The sequence below is a fragment of the Bufo bufo genome, chromosome 9 (genome assembly GCF_905171765.1).
Source record: "Bufo bufo chromosome 9, aBufBuf1.1, whole genome shotgun sequence".
In the NCBI taxonomy this organism is placed as follows: Eukaryota; Metazoa; Chordata; class Amphibia; order Anura; family Bufonidae; genus Bufo; species Bufo bufo.
The window spans coordinates 170,476,081-170,492,723 of record NC_053397.1 but is presented as its reverse complement, the minus strand read 5'-3'; the positions used below and the strand labels follow the sequence as shown (position 1 = coordinate 170,492,723).

At 46.5% G+C, this 16,643-nt stretch overlaps 1 protein-coding gene across 2 annotated transcripts in view; it reads right to left on the bottom strand.

Annotated features, from left to right (window-relative positions):
• Positions 1 to 16,643, bottom strand: part of IL2RB (interleukin 2 receptor subunit beta) — an 86,166-nt gene that overhangs the window by 28,959 nt on the left and 40,564 nt on the right. For both annotated transcript variants that reach the window (XM_040407174.1, XM_040407176.1), the window contains one exon: positions 4,328 to 4,470. In XM_040407174.1, coding sequence (XP_040263108.1) covers positions 4,328 to 4,470 — 143 coding nt within the window. The remainder of the gene's footprint in view (positions 1 to 4,327; positions 4,471 to 16,643) is intronic.

Below are 16,643 nucleotides of genomic sequence, written 5' to 3'. Positions count from 1 at the left end.
ATAGATAAAATAGAATAGACCCCTGAGGAAGCCAGCTGTGACTGGCGATACACGTGGTACGTTTTTACCTACACACCATGTCTGTCCATTCTATTTGATAAGTACTATGCATTTTTTTATGTTTTATTTACAACCTTTGCATTATTTTGGTGGCATTTATTGTTCTTATTGTGAACTTGGTAGTTGTAGGTATGTGTAGGACATGATATGTAGTCCACACATAAGGATGTAGTTGTATACAATGATTTTAATGTTTTTGGCTGTATGTCCTTAAATAAATAGATTATATATTTTTACATGCTGTGCGGGCTTTGCATGTGGTATTTCTTTTTATACATAGATCTCACAGCCACATGAGCCCTGTGGGGGCTGAGGAGAAGGGGGAGGACTTCGGAGTACAAGCAATGTGTAGCAAAATAGGTGGGTTTTTCTTCACAGGTGGCAGAAAAGGAGAAGCAGAAGCAGCCAGAGGAGCTATAGGGCGATGAGGAAGATGAGGCTGAGGACCCAGACACACCGTGGCAGTATGCAGTGGAGATGGAGGCAGAGAGTCCCTCCGAGTCACTTGCGTAAATGGCCCGCTGCATGCTCACTTGATTGGGTAGTGACAGCTGAATTGTCACCTTTTGGCAGAGGGATGACTTCTGGCTCTCCACCTTGTTGGACCGTCGCTACTGGTCCAAAATGGGGCCTTTTTTACACTCGCAGAGAGGGAGGACAAACTGAACTACTAAAGAGACATCCTATGTAGTCAGTTGGCCGCTGCCTATCTGCGCCATTGTTCATCCTCTCGCAGGTCTGACCGGGGGGGGGCCCTCTCCGCTCAAGTTTCACTGCCATGACTGCTTGGGAAGGGTGGGGTGGCAGGAGCAGTACCAGCTCCATCTGCAGCAGAATGAGTATTGTCGCCGATGAGCAGCTTTCTTCACCCGCATAGTGAAGAAACTACTCACCAGCAGCTAGACGTAGAGCAGAACCTGAACTGGATTTGTGGCCGCGACTAGCCTAGTTTGCCTTGGAAAAGCTGTCCTGCCCGGCCAGTAGTGTGGCATCAGAACGGGTGTTTAGTGCGGCAGGGGGCATAGTCACCCCAAGAAAACTCGCCTGTCCACCCAAAATGTGGAGAGACTGACCTTTTGTCAAGATGAATCAGGCATGGATCAGCCAGGATTTCCACCCAACAATTCCTGAAGCATCAGACTAGATCATCCATGGTGCCACACCAACACTTTGACAAAAGAGACTGGTTTCTTCTGGCTACCTGCCTCAGCTACTATTCTGATGCTGCCACCCGCCTGATGCCACACATCTGATGCAAAGTGCTCGTACTTTCACCCACCATCTTCGGGAAGTACTGGTATTGCCACCCACCTCCACACTATGTCACCTTGCCACTCTGTGGCCTTCTGATGCTGCTGCCACCTCCACACTATGTCACCGGGTCACTCTGTGGTCTCTTCATGCTGCTGCCACCTCCACACTATGTCACCACTCTGTGGCCTCCTGATGCTGCTGCCCTCTCCACACTATGTCACCTTGACTCTCTGTGAGCTCCTAATGCTGCTGCCACCTCCACACTCTGTCATTGTGCGACTCTGTGGTCTCCTCATGCTGCTGCCACCTCCATACTATGTCACCTTGCCACTCTGTGGCTTCCTCATGCTGCTGCCACCTCCACACTATACCATCTTGCCACTCTGTGGTCTCCTCATGCTGCTGCCACCTCCACACTCTGTCATTGTGCCACTCTGTGGCCTCCTGATGTTGCCGCCACCTCCAGACTCTGTCATTGGGCCACTCTGTGGTCTCATCATGCTGCTTTCACTTCACCACTATGTTACAGGGCCACTCTGTATACTTCTCATGCTGTTCCCACCCTCCCTACTTCATGACTGGGCCACTATTTAGCCTTTTTGGCTTGGCTGACATCATAATTTTTTTGACCCTTCTTCTGATCTGTCAGAAGTAAGAAAAAATGAAACGCACAACGGACCCTCTCTGTGTAGCAGCTGTAAGGCTGTATGGTCCCATCAGAATTGGCATATGATTAGATAGCCAAAAGCAGGAGTGGTTACAGAACACAGAAGAAATACAAATTTTCCGTTCACGTGTCATCTCTGTTAGCAATGCTGATGGATTACTGACCAAATTCTGACCGTGTAAAGGCAGATGCTCCACAGACAGGATCCGTTTTTTGTGGGTTATTGTTCTGACGGATCAGAGGAAGAGCAAAATAATCAGTGACGTCAACACAAACTTACTGCTCACACCCTCTCCACTCTGTCTGGGGGGCTCTACTTGTATTAGCATTTAATAGAACAGGGCCTGTAGACATCTATGTGGAATCAGCTGATGACGCGGTGTAAAAGGAGTGCGCTTCTTCTTGGCGCTAACATCGACCTGTAAGGCTGAGTTCATACTTGAGTTATTTGGTCAGTTTTGGCCCCGTGACTGCCCTAATAAATGATGTGTGCAGTGACTCTAAGAGTGAAGCCTGTTATCTGCATGTCATATGGACTCACAGTATTATTTCACTACCAAAGCAGACTCCCTATGCGTGTTACTGCAAGGCACAGTGTTCTACACCACTATACACTGCGTGCAGAATTATTAGGCAAATGAGTATTTTGACCACATCATCCTCTTTATGCATGTTGTCTTACTCCAAGCTGTATAGGCTCGAAAGCCTACTACCAATTAAGCATATTAGGTGATGTGCATCTCTGTAATGAGAAGGGGTGTGGTCTAATGACATCAACACCCTATATTAGGTGTGCATAATTATTAGGCAAAATGGGTCAAAAGAAGGACTTGACAGGCTCAGAAAAGTCAAAAATAGTGAGATATCTTGCAGAGGGATGCACTCAACAGGGTCGCAAGAATCGTGTGGAAAAACCAAGGCGCAAAATAACTGCCCATGAACTGAGAAAAGTCAAGCGTGCAGCTGCCAAAATGCCACTTGCCACCAGTTTGGCCATATTTCAGAGCTGCAACATCACTGGAGTGTCCAAAAGCACAAGGTGTGCAATACTCAGAGACATGGCCAAGGTAAGAAAGGCTGAAAGACGACCACCACTGAACAAGACACACAAGCTGAAACGTCAAGACTGGGCCAAGAAATATCTCAAGACTGATTTTTCTAAGGTTTTATGGACTGATGAAATGAGAGTGAGTCTTGATGGGCCAGATGGATGGGCCCGTGGCTGGATTGGTAAAGGGCAGAGAGCTCCAGTCCGACTCAGACGCCAGCAAGGTGGAGGTGGAGTACTGGTTTGGGCTGGTATCATCAAAGATGAGCTTGTGGGGCCTTTTCGGGTTGAGGATGGAGTCAAGCTCAACTCCCAGTCCTAATGCCAGTTTCTGGAAGACACCTTCTTCAAGCAGTGGTACAGGAAGAAGTCTGCATCCTTCAAGAAAAACATGATTTTCATGCAGGACAATGCTCCATCACACGCGTCCAAGTACTCCACAGCGTGGCTGGCAAGAAAGGGTATAAAAGAATAAAATCTAATGACATGGCCTCCTTGTTCACCTGATCTGAACCCCATTGAGAACCTGTGGTCCATCATCAAATGTGAGATTTACAAGGAGGGAAAACAGTACACCTCTCTGAACAGTGTCTGGGAGGCTGTGGTTGCTGCTGCACGCAATGTTGATGGTGAACAGATCAAAACACTGACAGAATCCATGGATGGCAGGCTTTTGAGTGTCCTTGCAAAGAAAGGTGGCTATATTGGTCACTGATTTGTTTTTGTTTTGTTTTTGAATGTCAGAAATGTATATTTGTGAATGTTGAGATGTTATATTGGTTTCACTGGTAAAAATTAATAATTGAAATGGGTATATATTTGTTTTTTGTTAAGTTGCCTAATAATTATGCACAGTAATAGTCACCTGCACACACAGATATCCCCCTAAAATAGCTAAAACTAAAAACAAACTAAAAACTACTTCCAAAAATATTCATCTTTGATATTAATGAGTTTTTTGGGTTCATTGAGAACATGGTTGTTGTTCAATAATAAAATTAATCCTCAAAAATACAACTTGCCTAATAATTCTGCACTCCCTGTAAAGGCTCTCTGCAACCAGGAAATAGCAGTTTTTAACTAAATTCGCTGCAAATATATTCAGATCGAACCTAATTTTTCCCCAAAAATTCAGCGAACCAAATCTTTTTTTAAATTCGCTCATCTCTAGTCATATTATTCTGAAATTTCATAAATGTCTTAGATTCAAGTCTATTGCTGATTAGGTCAATGTGCCAGGTCCTAAAAATAGTGAAGCTTGCCACCAATTAGAGCTTACTTTTTTATACATTTCTTACCTGCCATAATTGATTAACTGGTTTGTATAGGATTTCACACTCTGTATTTCCTATATTTCTCCTGTGATTTAAGTCCCACGTGAGCTGCCATAATCCATAGCTTATCACTTTAATGTCAGTAGACATAGGTGGATCCAGGAGCACTGCAGACACAATATATACATACATAGATATCAGAGTGAGTGCTAATTTTAAACCAGGTTTTGGACATTTAAAAAATATATATATGTATTATGCGGTTTGACTTTTTTTTTTAACAAAGCAATATCAGTCAGGTTGGACTCTATTTGCTGTCCTTTTGTGTAAGATTTTTTTTTATTAGGTAAGAGCCAACAGATCTGCTCCTCTTACCTACATATAGAAATACTATATTGTATTCTACAGTACTATAGATTTTTTTTAGCTGGTTGATTTTAAGTGTAGTCCATAAAATAGTTCAATCCAAATAACATTTTCACCTGATAATACAGATATAATTCATAAAGTGCTTTAGACTGCAATATAATTGAAATCTATACTGCAACCCTTTGACTTTTATCTAGGAGTGTTCTGATCAAGAAACCAACACTAAAGAATACGTTTATAGGGCTGTTTAAATGGTTTCATACATTTACCCAGAATATCCCCAAACACTGCATACTTTTGCCCCATATACCTGTTTTTCATGTCAACACTTTATTTCCCCTGTTCTCAGAATCGCTGCATCCTGGCAGGATGTTTACATGCAGAACTTCCTGTTTTCATCATCTTCCTGTTGGGTTTTCTAAACAAACCCATCATGCTTTGCTCTGTATGATTCTCAGGACTTGCTCCGCTTAGCTGTGAGATGGGAAAACAGCTCTCATTGTCTGAACATTGTGTTTGTTTAAATGAAGTTAAATGATCTGGACTGACATTCTACTGTTTGGCCACAAGATGCCACTGTTTCCAAGACACAGTTAACAGACTGCATATATTTTTATATTCATGAGAGGTGTGGTTTTCAGAACTTGCTAGAAGAAGCAGCAGTCATCTTAAAAGCTAGATGGACTGAGGAACTGTGTGTGAGCAGAGGATCTGATGTATCCAGGAGTGAGAGGACCCCTCAGTGACCACAGCTGCAGCTGAGTGAAGCTGATCATTGTACAAGACCCAGATCCTGTCCAGAAAAAGGAGGATTGTTTCCAGGAAGGCTGATAAGAGCTGATGGAACCAAAGCTGCACACCCTGCTGAACTTCATGTTTGCTGGAGAGACTGGTTGTTCGGTTCCGAGTTATCGGCTGATAAAGAGCAGACCCGGGTCGGTAAGATTGAGCACGCACCTTACTGCAGTGTTGGCGCCTAGAGACTGAGACCAGCTCTGTAGTTAACTAGTTAGGGTTTCTGCTTAGTGTCAGGCCTAAAGTGTTGCTACTGTTACTACAAGGACTCCATCACTTAAAGGGACATTGCACATTTGAGAGCTGATAAACACCCCCATGAACTCAATCCAGTTCAGCGTTTTGCTCAGGAGTAATACTCAGGCACGTGCTACCGGACTAGTTATTGGGAGGGGGAATACTATAGAGCAGGGTAAGATTGTAAACTGTTGTGTTGCACGGCAGGCTAACCCGTACTAAGCACCCAAACAATTGTTAGTGTTTGCTTCAGGGTAATAATAGGTACAGCGAGGCAGTTTTAGTTGTGCCTGCCAGTAGGTAAATTACCGTAAAATTTCCTCCAGCATCCATCAGAGGGCGCCGTGCTGTGCAACACAGGGGTCTCAGCCTTCGGGCTGGGTGTATGTAAATTTATTTTATGTTCTGAGCATTTGTGGTTGCGTTTATTACGTGTTAGTAAAATTCTGTTTTGGCAAAAGCTGGTGTTGGAGTTGCTTTCCTCATTCGTGACTTCGCTGTATCCTGGGGAGCCCTCCCCAGTACACAGCTTACATAGCTAACATGGGGAGGGGAGGTGTAGGGGGTGTGACTGCAGAGAGAACAGTGAGGCATGCAGAGCAAGCCTTGTGAAACATTGCAAAGCAAAGCATGCTGGGTTTTGTTAGCAAACCCAACAGGAAGCTGATGTAAACAGGAATTTCTGCATGTGAGCATCCTGCTAGGATACAGGGGGCACAAATATGCAGTGTTTGAGGTAGATCAAAATGTCAATATGAAACTGGAGAGCCTCTTTAAATTAAGCTTTTATGTTCAAACTGTTTTTTCGGAATATACTGTAAAGTGATTTTTTTCTAATTCTCCATGTCAATATCTATTTATTAATTTTTTTTAATAGTAAATCCTGACGTTTTCACATTGGCCACTTGTTCAGCAGAGATCACTTTTAAGTCTGACAGACAGCATTACAGTGACGGATAACACCTATATATACAGTTGAAACCAGAAGTTTACATACACTATATAAAAAGACACATACTGTATGCATGTTTTTCTTAATATCTGACATGAAATCAGAATAAACCTTTCCTGTTTTTGGTCAATTAGGATTACCATAATTATTATTTGCCAAATGCCAGAATAATGAGAGAGGGAATGTTTTAAGGCATTTGTATTACTTTCTGCAATGTCAAAAGTTTACATACACTAAGATTACTATGCCTTTAAACAATTCTGGACTGCCCATATGATGATGTCATGTTCGTGGTAACAAATCGCATTATTTCCTAAAATGGCTGCTTCACATGTTAGGACATGGAGCAAGGAACTCTGGGAACAAAGGGTCACCACAATGCCATGCAGGCAGCCAATCAGCAGCCAGCCAGCCCTGTGATGTCACGGCCCTATAAATAGCCTCAGCCATCTTGGATTCAGCCATTTTCCAGTGTACTTAGTGCAGGGAGAGATGTTAGCAGGCGCTAGGGACAGTGCTAGGAAAGACTTGAAAACTTATATTTTGCTTAATATAAGTTCAAGGAAAGAGCATTAGAAGTGTAGGGAAAGGATAAGGAGGAATTATTCCACAGTATTGAAGCAGAACAGGGTTCAATATGGGTGTTTACAGCCTGGGTAATAGGAACAATCCTATTACACCTTGCTGCACTGACTGCGGATCCAAATTGCCATTATACTGCTGCTCATTTCAGGTTTGCAATATCTCTGTAATTCCAGCAAACCATTCTTGTTATTGGGGTCTTATTAGCCCTTGTGTGGTGCAGTTATATATATGTTCTAAATCATTTTTTGTCATGTATTAGTGGGGGGGGGGAGGGGCTTATTAGCCGTTGTGTGTTGAAGTGAGAAAATTACAGCCCTTTATGGCGAGTATTAGTGGCAAAAAAAGTATTATTTGCCGTTCACAGCCGCAGTTATATGTTCGAAAGCCTTTTTTTAGCGTGTATTAGTGGTGAAAAAGAAAAAGGGCTTATTGCTTATTAGCCATTGTGTGGTGAAGTGAGAAAATTCAAGCCCTTTTTGGCGTGTATTAGTGGGGGGAAAAAAAGGGTCTTATTAGCTGTTGTGTGGTGAAGTTAGAAAACGAAAGACCTTTTTGGCGTGTATTAGTGTGGGAAAAAAAAGGGGCTTATTAGCCATTGTGTGGTGAAGTGACAAAATTACAGCCCTTATGGGCATGTATTAGTGGCAAAAAAAAAAAATTATTTGCCGTTCACGGCCGCAGTTATATGTTTTAAAGCTTTTTTTGGGCGTGTGTTAGTGGGGAAAAAGAAAAAAGGCTTATTAGCAGTTGTGTGGTGAAGTGACAAAATTAAAGCCCTTTTTGGCGTGTATTAATTTCCTTTTTATTTACTTATTTGATCTAACAGTATGTCAGACAGGCCCTGCATAGGGGAGGGGCACAGGCCTAAATGTTTATGGCGCAGGCACAGGTCGCAGCAGAGTAAGGGAACGTGGCAGCAGGGGTCACTTTGAGAGGCCTGAGCTCCCAGTGTCAGCTAGGGATCTTGTCTTGACCAGCAACTAGAGATGGCCCGAACTATCCGAAGGCGAACAGTTCCCGGCGAACATAGCTTGTTCGCGTTCGCCTCTGCCGGGCGAACACATGCGATGTTCGGTCCGCCCCCTATACATCATCATTGAGCAAACTTTGACCCTGTACCTCACAGTCAGCAGACACATTCCAGCCAATCAGCAGCATACCCTCCCTCCCAGACCCTCCCACCTCCTGCACAGCATCCATTTTAGATTCATTCTGAAGCTGCAGTCTTAGTGAGAGGAGGGAGACTGTAACTGCTGCTGATTTAATTGGGAAATCGATAGCTAGGCTAGTGAATTCAGTGTCCACTCCAGTCCTGAAAGACTCATCTGATCTCTGCTGTAAGGACAGCGTCCTGACAGCACCCCAAAAAGCCCTTTTTAGGGCTGCAACATTAGTCTGCTTTTTTTTTTTCCTTTATATACATATTGCAGTTGCCTGGCCTGCCTGTGTGTGAGGAGCTGCAGGCCCACAGACTGTAGTGTGCCCACTGCCAGTGCTCACCCCTGTCATTCCGTGTGGCACAGGACTTTGCTTAAAAAAAGGCACTTAATTTTTACACTTTAATCTAAGGTTAGTTGCCTGCCAGTGTGTGTCAGGCTGACTTCCACTGACTGTAGTGTGCCCACTGCCAGTGCCCACCACTCATACCGGCTGGCACAGGACTTTGCATAAAAAAGGCATTTAATTTTTACACTTTAGTGTAATTTCAGCTGCTTGCCTGCTGCTAGTGTGTGTCAGGCCGACTTCAACTGACTGTAGTGTGCCCACTGCCAGTGCCCACCCCTGTCATCCCGTGTGGCACAGGACTTTGCTTAAAAAAAAGGCACTTCATTTTTACACTTTAATCTAAGGTTAGTTGCCTGCCAGTGTGTGTCAGGCCGACTTCAACTGACTGTAGTGTGCCCACTGCCAGTGCCCACCCCTGTCATCCCGAGTGGCACAGGACTTTGCTTAAAAAATAGGCACTTAATTTTTACACTTTAATCTAAGGTTAGTTGCCTGCCAGTGTGTGTCAGGCTGACTTCCACTGACTGTAGTGTGCCCACTGCCAGTGCCCACCACTCATACCGGCTGGCACAGGACTTTGCTTAAAAAAGGCATTTAATTTTTACACTTTAATGTAATTTCAGCTGCTTGCCTGCTGCTAGTGTGTGTCAGGCCGACTTCAACTGACTGTAGTGTGCCCACTGCCAGTGCCCACCCCTGTCATACCGAGTGGCACAGGACTTTGCTTAAAAAATAGGCACTTAATTTTTACACTTTAATCTAAGGTTAGTTGCCTGCCAGTGTGTGTCAGGCTGACTTCCACTGACTGTAGTGTGCCCACTGCCAGTGCCCACCACTCATACCGGCTGGCACAGGACTTTGCTTAAAAAAGGCATTTAATTTTTACACTTTAATGTAATTTCAGCTGCTTGCCTGCTGCTAGTGTGTGTCAGGCCGACTTCAACTGACTGTAGTGTGCCCACTGCCAGTGCCCACCCCTGTCATACCGAGTGGCACAGGACTTTGCTTAAAAAATAGGCACTTAATTTTTACACTTTAATCTAAGGTTAGTTGCCTGCCAGTGTGTGTCAGGCTGACTTCCACTGACTGTAGTGTGCCCACTGCCAGTGCCCACCACTCATACCGGCTGGCACAGGACTTTGCATAAAAAAGGCATTTAATTTTTACACTTTAGTGTAATTTCAGCTGCTTGCCTGCTGCTAGTGTGTGTCAGGCCGACTTCAACTGACTGTAGTGTGCCCACTGCCAGTGCCCACCCCTGTCATACCGAGTGGCACAGGACTTTGCTTAAAAAATAGGCACTTAATTTTTACACTTTAATCTAAGGTTAGTTGCCTGCCAGTGTGTGTCAGGCTGACTTCCACTGACTGTAGTGTGCCCACTGCCAGTGCCCACCACTCATACCGGCTGGCACAGGACTTTGCTTAAAAAAGGCATTTAATTTTTACACTTTAATGTAATTTCAGCTGCTTGCCTGCTGCTAGTGTGTGTCAGGCCGACTTCAACTGACTGTAGTGTGCCCACTGCCAGTGCCCACCCCTGTCATACCGAGTGGCACAGGACTTTGCTTAAAAAATAGGCACTTAATTTTTACACTTTAATCTAAGGTTAGTTGCCTGCCAGTGTGTGTCAGGCTGACTTCCACTGACTGTAGTGTGCCCACTGCCAGTGCCCACCACTCATACCGGCTGGCACAGGACTTTGCTTAAAAAAGGCATTTAATTTTTACACTTTAATGTAATTTCAGCTGCTTGCCTGCTGCTAGTGTGTGTCAGGCCGACTTCAACTGACTGTAGTGTGCCCACTGCCAGTGCCCACCCCTGTCATACCGAGTGGCACAGGACTTTGCTTAAAAAATAGGCACTTAATTTTTACACTTTAATCTAAGGTTAGTTGCCTGCCAGTGTGTGTCAGGCTGACTTCCACTGACTGTAGTGTGCCCACTGCCAGTGCCCACCACTCATACCGGCTGGCACAGGACTTTGCTTAAAAAAGGCATTTAATTTTTACACTTTAGTGTAATTTCAGCTGCTTGCCTGCTGCTAGTGTGTGTCAGGCCGACTTCAACTGACTGTAGTGTGCCCACTGCCAGTGCCCACCCCTGTCATACCGAGTGGCACAGGACTTTGCTTAAAAAATAGGCACTTAATTTTTACACTTTAATCTAAGGTTAGTTGCCTGCCAGTGTGTGTCAGGCTGACTTCCACTGACTGTAGTGTGCCCACTGCCAGTGCCCACCACTCATACCGGCTGGCACAGGACTTTGCTTAAAAAAGGCATTTAATTTTTACACTTTAATGTAATTTCAGCTGCTTGCCTGCTGCTAGTGTGTGTCAGGCCGACTTCAACTGACTGTAGTGTGCCCACTGCCAGTGCCCACCCCTGTCATACCGAGTGGCACAGGACTTTGCTTAAAAAATAGGCACTTAATTTTTACACTTTAATCTAAGGTTAGTTGCCTGCCAGTGTGTGTCAGGCTGACTTCCACTGACTGTAGTGTGCCCACTGCCAGTGCCCACCACTCATACCGGCTGGCACAGGACTTTGCATAAAAAAGGCATTTAATTTTTACACTTTAGTGTAATTTCAGCTGCTTGCCTGCTGCTAGTGTGTGTCAGGCCGACTTCAACTGACTGTAGTGTGCCCACTGCCAGTGCCAACCACTGATACCGGGTGGCACAGTAGCTTGCCGATAAATAAGGCATTTAATTTTTAGACAGTAGTCTAAATTCAGTTGCTTGCCTGCTGCCAGTGTGTGTCAGGCCCGCTTCCACTGACTGTAGTGTGCCCACTGCCAGTGCCAACCACTGATACCGGGTGGCACAGTAGCTTGCCGATAAATAAGGCATTTAATTTTTAGACAGTAGTCTAAATTCAGTTGCTTGCCTGCTGCCAGTGTGTGTCAGGCCCTCTTCCACTGACTGTAGTGTGCCCACTGCCAGTGCCAACCACTGATACCGGGTGGCACAGTAGCTTGCCGATAAATAAGGCATTTAATTTTTACACTTTAGTGTAATTTCAGTTGCTTGCCTGCTGCCAGTGTGTGTCAGGCCCGCTTCCACTGACTGTAGTGTGCCCACTGCCAGTGCCAACCACTGATACCGGGTGGCACAGTAGCTTGCCGATAAATAAGGCATTTAATTTTTAGACAGTAGTCTAAATTCAGTTGCTTGCCTGCTGCCAGTCAGTGTGTCAGGCCCTCTTCCACTGACTGTAGTGTGCCCACTGCCAGTGCCAACCACTCATACCGGGTGGCACAGTAGCTTGCCGATAAATAAGGCATTTAATTTTTACACTTTAGTGTAATTTCAGTTGCTTGCCTGCTGCCAGTGTGTGTCAGGCCCGCTTCTACTGACTGTAGTGTGCCCACTGCCAGTGCCAACCACTGATACCGGGTGGCACAGTAGCTTGCCGATAAATAAGGCATTTAATTTTTACACTTTAGTGTAATTTCAGTTGCTTGCCTGCTGCCAGTGTGTGTCAGGCCCGCTTCCACTGACTGTAGTGTGCCCACTGCCAGTGCCAACCACTGATACCGGGTGGCACAGTAGCTTGCCGATAAATAAGGCATTTAATTTTTAGACAGTAGTCTAAATTCAGTTGCTTGCCTGCTGCCAGTCAGTGTGTCAGGCCCTCTTCCACTGACTGTAGTGTGCCCACTGCCAGTGCCAACCACTCATACCGGGTGGCACAGTAGCTTGCCGATAAATAAGGCATTTAATTTTTACACTTTAGTGTAATTTCAGTTGCTTGCCTGCTGCCAGTGTGTGTCAGGCCCGCTTCTACTGACTGTAGTGTGCCCACTGCCAGTGCCAACCACTGATACCGGGTGGCACAGTAGCTTGCCGATAAATAAGGCATTTAATTTTTACACTTTAGTGTAATTTCAGTTGCTTGCCTGCTGCCAGTGTGTGTCAGGCCCGCTTCCACTGACTGTAGTGTGCCCACTGCCAGTGCCAACCACTGATACCGGGTGGCACAGTAGCTTGCCGATAAATAAGGCATTTAATTTTTAGACAGTAGTCTAAATTCAGTTGCTTGCCTGCTGCCAGTCAGTGTGTCAGGCCCTCTTCCACTGACTGTAGTGTGCCCACTGCCAGTGCCAACCACTCATACCGGGTGGCACAGTAGCTTGCCGATAAATAAGGCATTTAATTTTTACACTTTAGTGTAATTTCAGTTGCTTGCCTGCTGCCAGTGTGTGTCAGGCCCGCTTCTACTGACTGTAGTGTGCCCACTGCCAGTGCCAACCACTGATACCGGGTGGCACAGTAGCTTGCCGATAAATAAGGCATTTAATTTTTACACTTTAGTGTAATTTCAGTTGCTTGCCTGCTGCCAGTGTGTGTCAGGCCCGCTTCCACTGACTGTAGTGTGCCCACTGCCAGTGCCAACCACTGATACCGGGTGGCACAGTAGCTTGCCGATAAATAAGGCATTTAATTTTTAGACAGTAGTCTAAATTCAGTTGCTTGCCTGCTGCCAGTCAGTGTGTCAGGCCCTCTTCCACTGACTGTAGTGTGCCCACTGCCAGTGCCAACCACTCATACCGGGTGGCACAGTAGCTTGCCGATAAATAAGGCATTTAATTTTTACACTTTAGTGTAATTTCAGTTGCTTGCCTGCTGCCAGTGTGTGTCAGGCCCGCTTCTACTGACTGTAGTGTGCCCACTGCCAGTGCCAACCACTCATACCGGGTGGCACAGTAGCTTGCCGATAAATAAGGCATTTAATTTTTACACTTTAGTGTAATTTCAGTTGCTTGCCTGCTGCCAGTGTGTGTCAGGCCCGCTTCTACTGACTGTAGTGTGCCCACTGCCAGTGCCAACCACTGATACCGGGTGGCACAGTAGCTTGCCGATAAATAAGGCATTTAATTTTTAGACAGTAGTCTAAATTCAGTTGCTTGCCTGCTGCCAGTGTGTGTCAGGCCCGCTTCCACTGACTGTAGTGTGCCCACTGCCAGTGCCAACCACTGATACCGGGTGGCACAGTAGCTTGTCGATAAATAAGGCATTTAATTTTTACACTTTAGTGTAATTTCAGTTGCTTGCCTGCTGCCAGTGTGTGTCAGGCCCGCTTCCACTGACTGTAGTGTGCCCACTGCCAGTGCCAACCACTGATACCGGGTGGCACAGTAGCTTGCCGATAAATAAGGCATTTAATTTTTAGACAGTAGTCTAAATTCAGTTGCTTGCCTGCTGCCAGTGTGTGTCAGGCCCTCTTCCACTGACTGTAGTGTGCCCACTGCCAGTGCCAACCATTCATACCGGGTGGCACAGTAGCTTGCCGATAAATAAGGCATTTAATTTTTACACTTTAGTGTAATTTCAGTTGCTTGCCTGCTGCCAGTGTGTGTCAGGCCCTCTTCCACTGACTGTAGTGTGCCCACTGCCAGTGCCAACCACTGATACCGGGTGGCACAGTAGCTTGCCGATAAATAAGGCATTTAATTTTTAGACAGTAGTCTAAATTCAGTTGCTTGCCTGCTGCCAGTGTGTGTCAGGCCCACTTCCACAGACTGTAGTGTGCCCACTGCCAGTGCCAACCACTCATACCGGGTGGCACAGTACCTAGCACGCGTAGTACCACTTATCTAAAAAAAAAATGACAGGCAGAGGCAGGCCACCCCGCAGGGGCCGTCGTGGTCGTGGTGCTGTGATTTCCACTGTCCCTGGAATAATGCCCAGTTTTCAGAGGCCACGTACCCTGAACCCGAAAAATTCAGAGGACGTAGTTGACTGGCTTAGACAGGACACCCAATCTTCAACAGCTTCCGCTAAGAACCTTGACGCACCATCCTCCTCCAACTCAGCTTCGGTCACCTGCTCTCAAGTTACCACGCACCCGCCCGTCGCCACTACCACCACAGCCACCACAGCCGCTTCACTTGATCCGTCAGAGGAGTTATTTACACATCAGTTGGATGCAATTAGTGATGCGCAACCATTATTGCCAGATGATGTAGATTACGGGGATATGTCTCAGTCAGGCAGGATTACACACATGGACGTACAGTGTGATGATGATGATGTTGTACCCGCTGCTGCTTCCTTTGCTGAGGTGTCAGATACAAGTGAAGCGGTTGATGATGACGATGTGTCCACGGATGCCACGTGGGTGCCTGCTCGAAGAGAAGAAGAGGGGGAAAGTTCTGAAGGGGAGACAGAGAGAATGAGGAGACGAGTTGGAAGCAGGGGGAGGTCGTCGCAAGGAGTTAGTGGCACAGTCAGACAGCATGTATCGGCACCTGGGGTCAGCCAGACAGCACGCCAGTCAACGCATGCTGTTGCCACCACTAGAATGCCGTCATTGCAAAGCTCAGCAGTGTGGCATTTTTTTTGTGTGTCTGCCTCTGATAAAAGCAATGCCATTTGCAACCTGTGCCAAAAGAAACTGAGTCGTGGGAAGTCCAACACCCACCTTGGTACAACTGCTTTGCGAAGGCACATGATCTCACATCACAAACGCCTATGGGATCAACACATGAGTACAAGCAGCACACAAACTCAAAGCCACCATGCTCCTCCTGGTCCTGCATCTTCAGCCACGTCAACCACTGCTGTCCTCCCTGCCCCCTCTCAACCACCCGCCACTCCATCTCTCACCTTCAGCAGTTCCTGCTCATCTGCCCACAGTCAGGTGTCTGTCAAGGACATGTTTGAGCATAAGAAGCCAATGTCACAAAGTCACCCCCTTGCCCGGCGACTGACAGCTGGCTTGACGGAACTCTTAGCCCGCCAGCTTTTACCATACCAGCTGGTAGAGTCTGAGGCCTTCAAAAAATTTGTCGCTATTGGGACACCACAGTGGAAGGTACCCGGACGAAATTTTTTTTCAAAAAAGGCAATCCCAAACCTCTACCATGTCATTGAAAAGGAAGTCATGGCATCTCTGGCATACAGTGTTGGGGCAAGGGTCCATCTGACCACTGATACCTGGTCTGCAAAGCACGGTCAGGGCAGGTATATCACGTATACTGCGCATTGGGTCAACCTGCTGACGGCTGACAAGCATGGAATGCGTGGCTCTGCAGCGGAGTTGGTGACACCACCACGACTTGCAGGCAGACCTACTGCCACCTCCTCTACTCCTACTCCATCCTCTTTAATTTCCTCCTCGGCTGAGTCCTCTTCTGCTGCGGCGTCTGGCTGCACATCAACTGATTCCCCCCAGCTCCCCAGGGGCTATTCCACATCCCGGATACGACAGTGTAACGCTATCTTGGGGTTGACTTGCCTGAAAGCAGAGAGCCACACAGGACCAGCACTCCTGTCCGCCCTGAACGCACAGGTGGATCAGTGGCTGACCCCGCACCAACTGGAGATCGGCAAAGTGGTGTGTGACAATGGAAGCAATCTGTTGGCGGCATTAAATTTGGGCAAGTTGTCACATGTGCCGTGCATGGCACATGTGTTGAATCTCATCGTACAACGTTTTGTGTCTAAGTACCCAGGCTTACAGGACGTCCTCAAGCAGGCCAGGAAGGTGTGTGGCCATTTCAGGCGTTCCTACACGGCCATGGCGCACTTTTCCGATATTCAGCGGCGAAACAACATGCCAGTGAGGCGCTTGATATGCGACAGCCCGACACGTTGGAATTCAACACTCCTAATGTTCGACCGCCTGCTCCAACAAGAAAAAGCCGTCAACGAGTATTTGTATGACCGGGGTGCTAGGACAGCCTCTGCGGAGCTGGGAATCTTTTTGCCACGTTACTGGACACTCATGCGCAATGCCTGTAGGCTTATGCGTCCTTTTGAGGAGGTGACAAACCTAGTCAGTCGCACCGAAGCCACCATCAGCGACCTCATCCCATTTGTTTTCTTCCTGGAGCGTGCCCTGCGAAGAGTTCTGGATCAGGCTGTAGATGAGCGTGAAGAGGAAGAGGAAGAG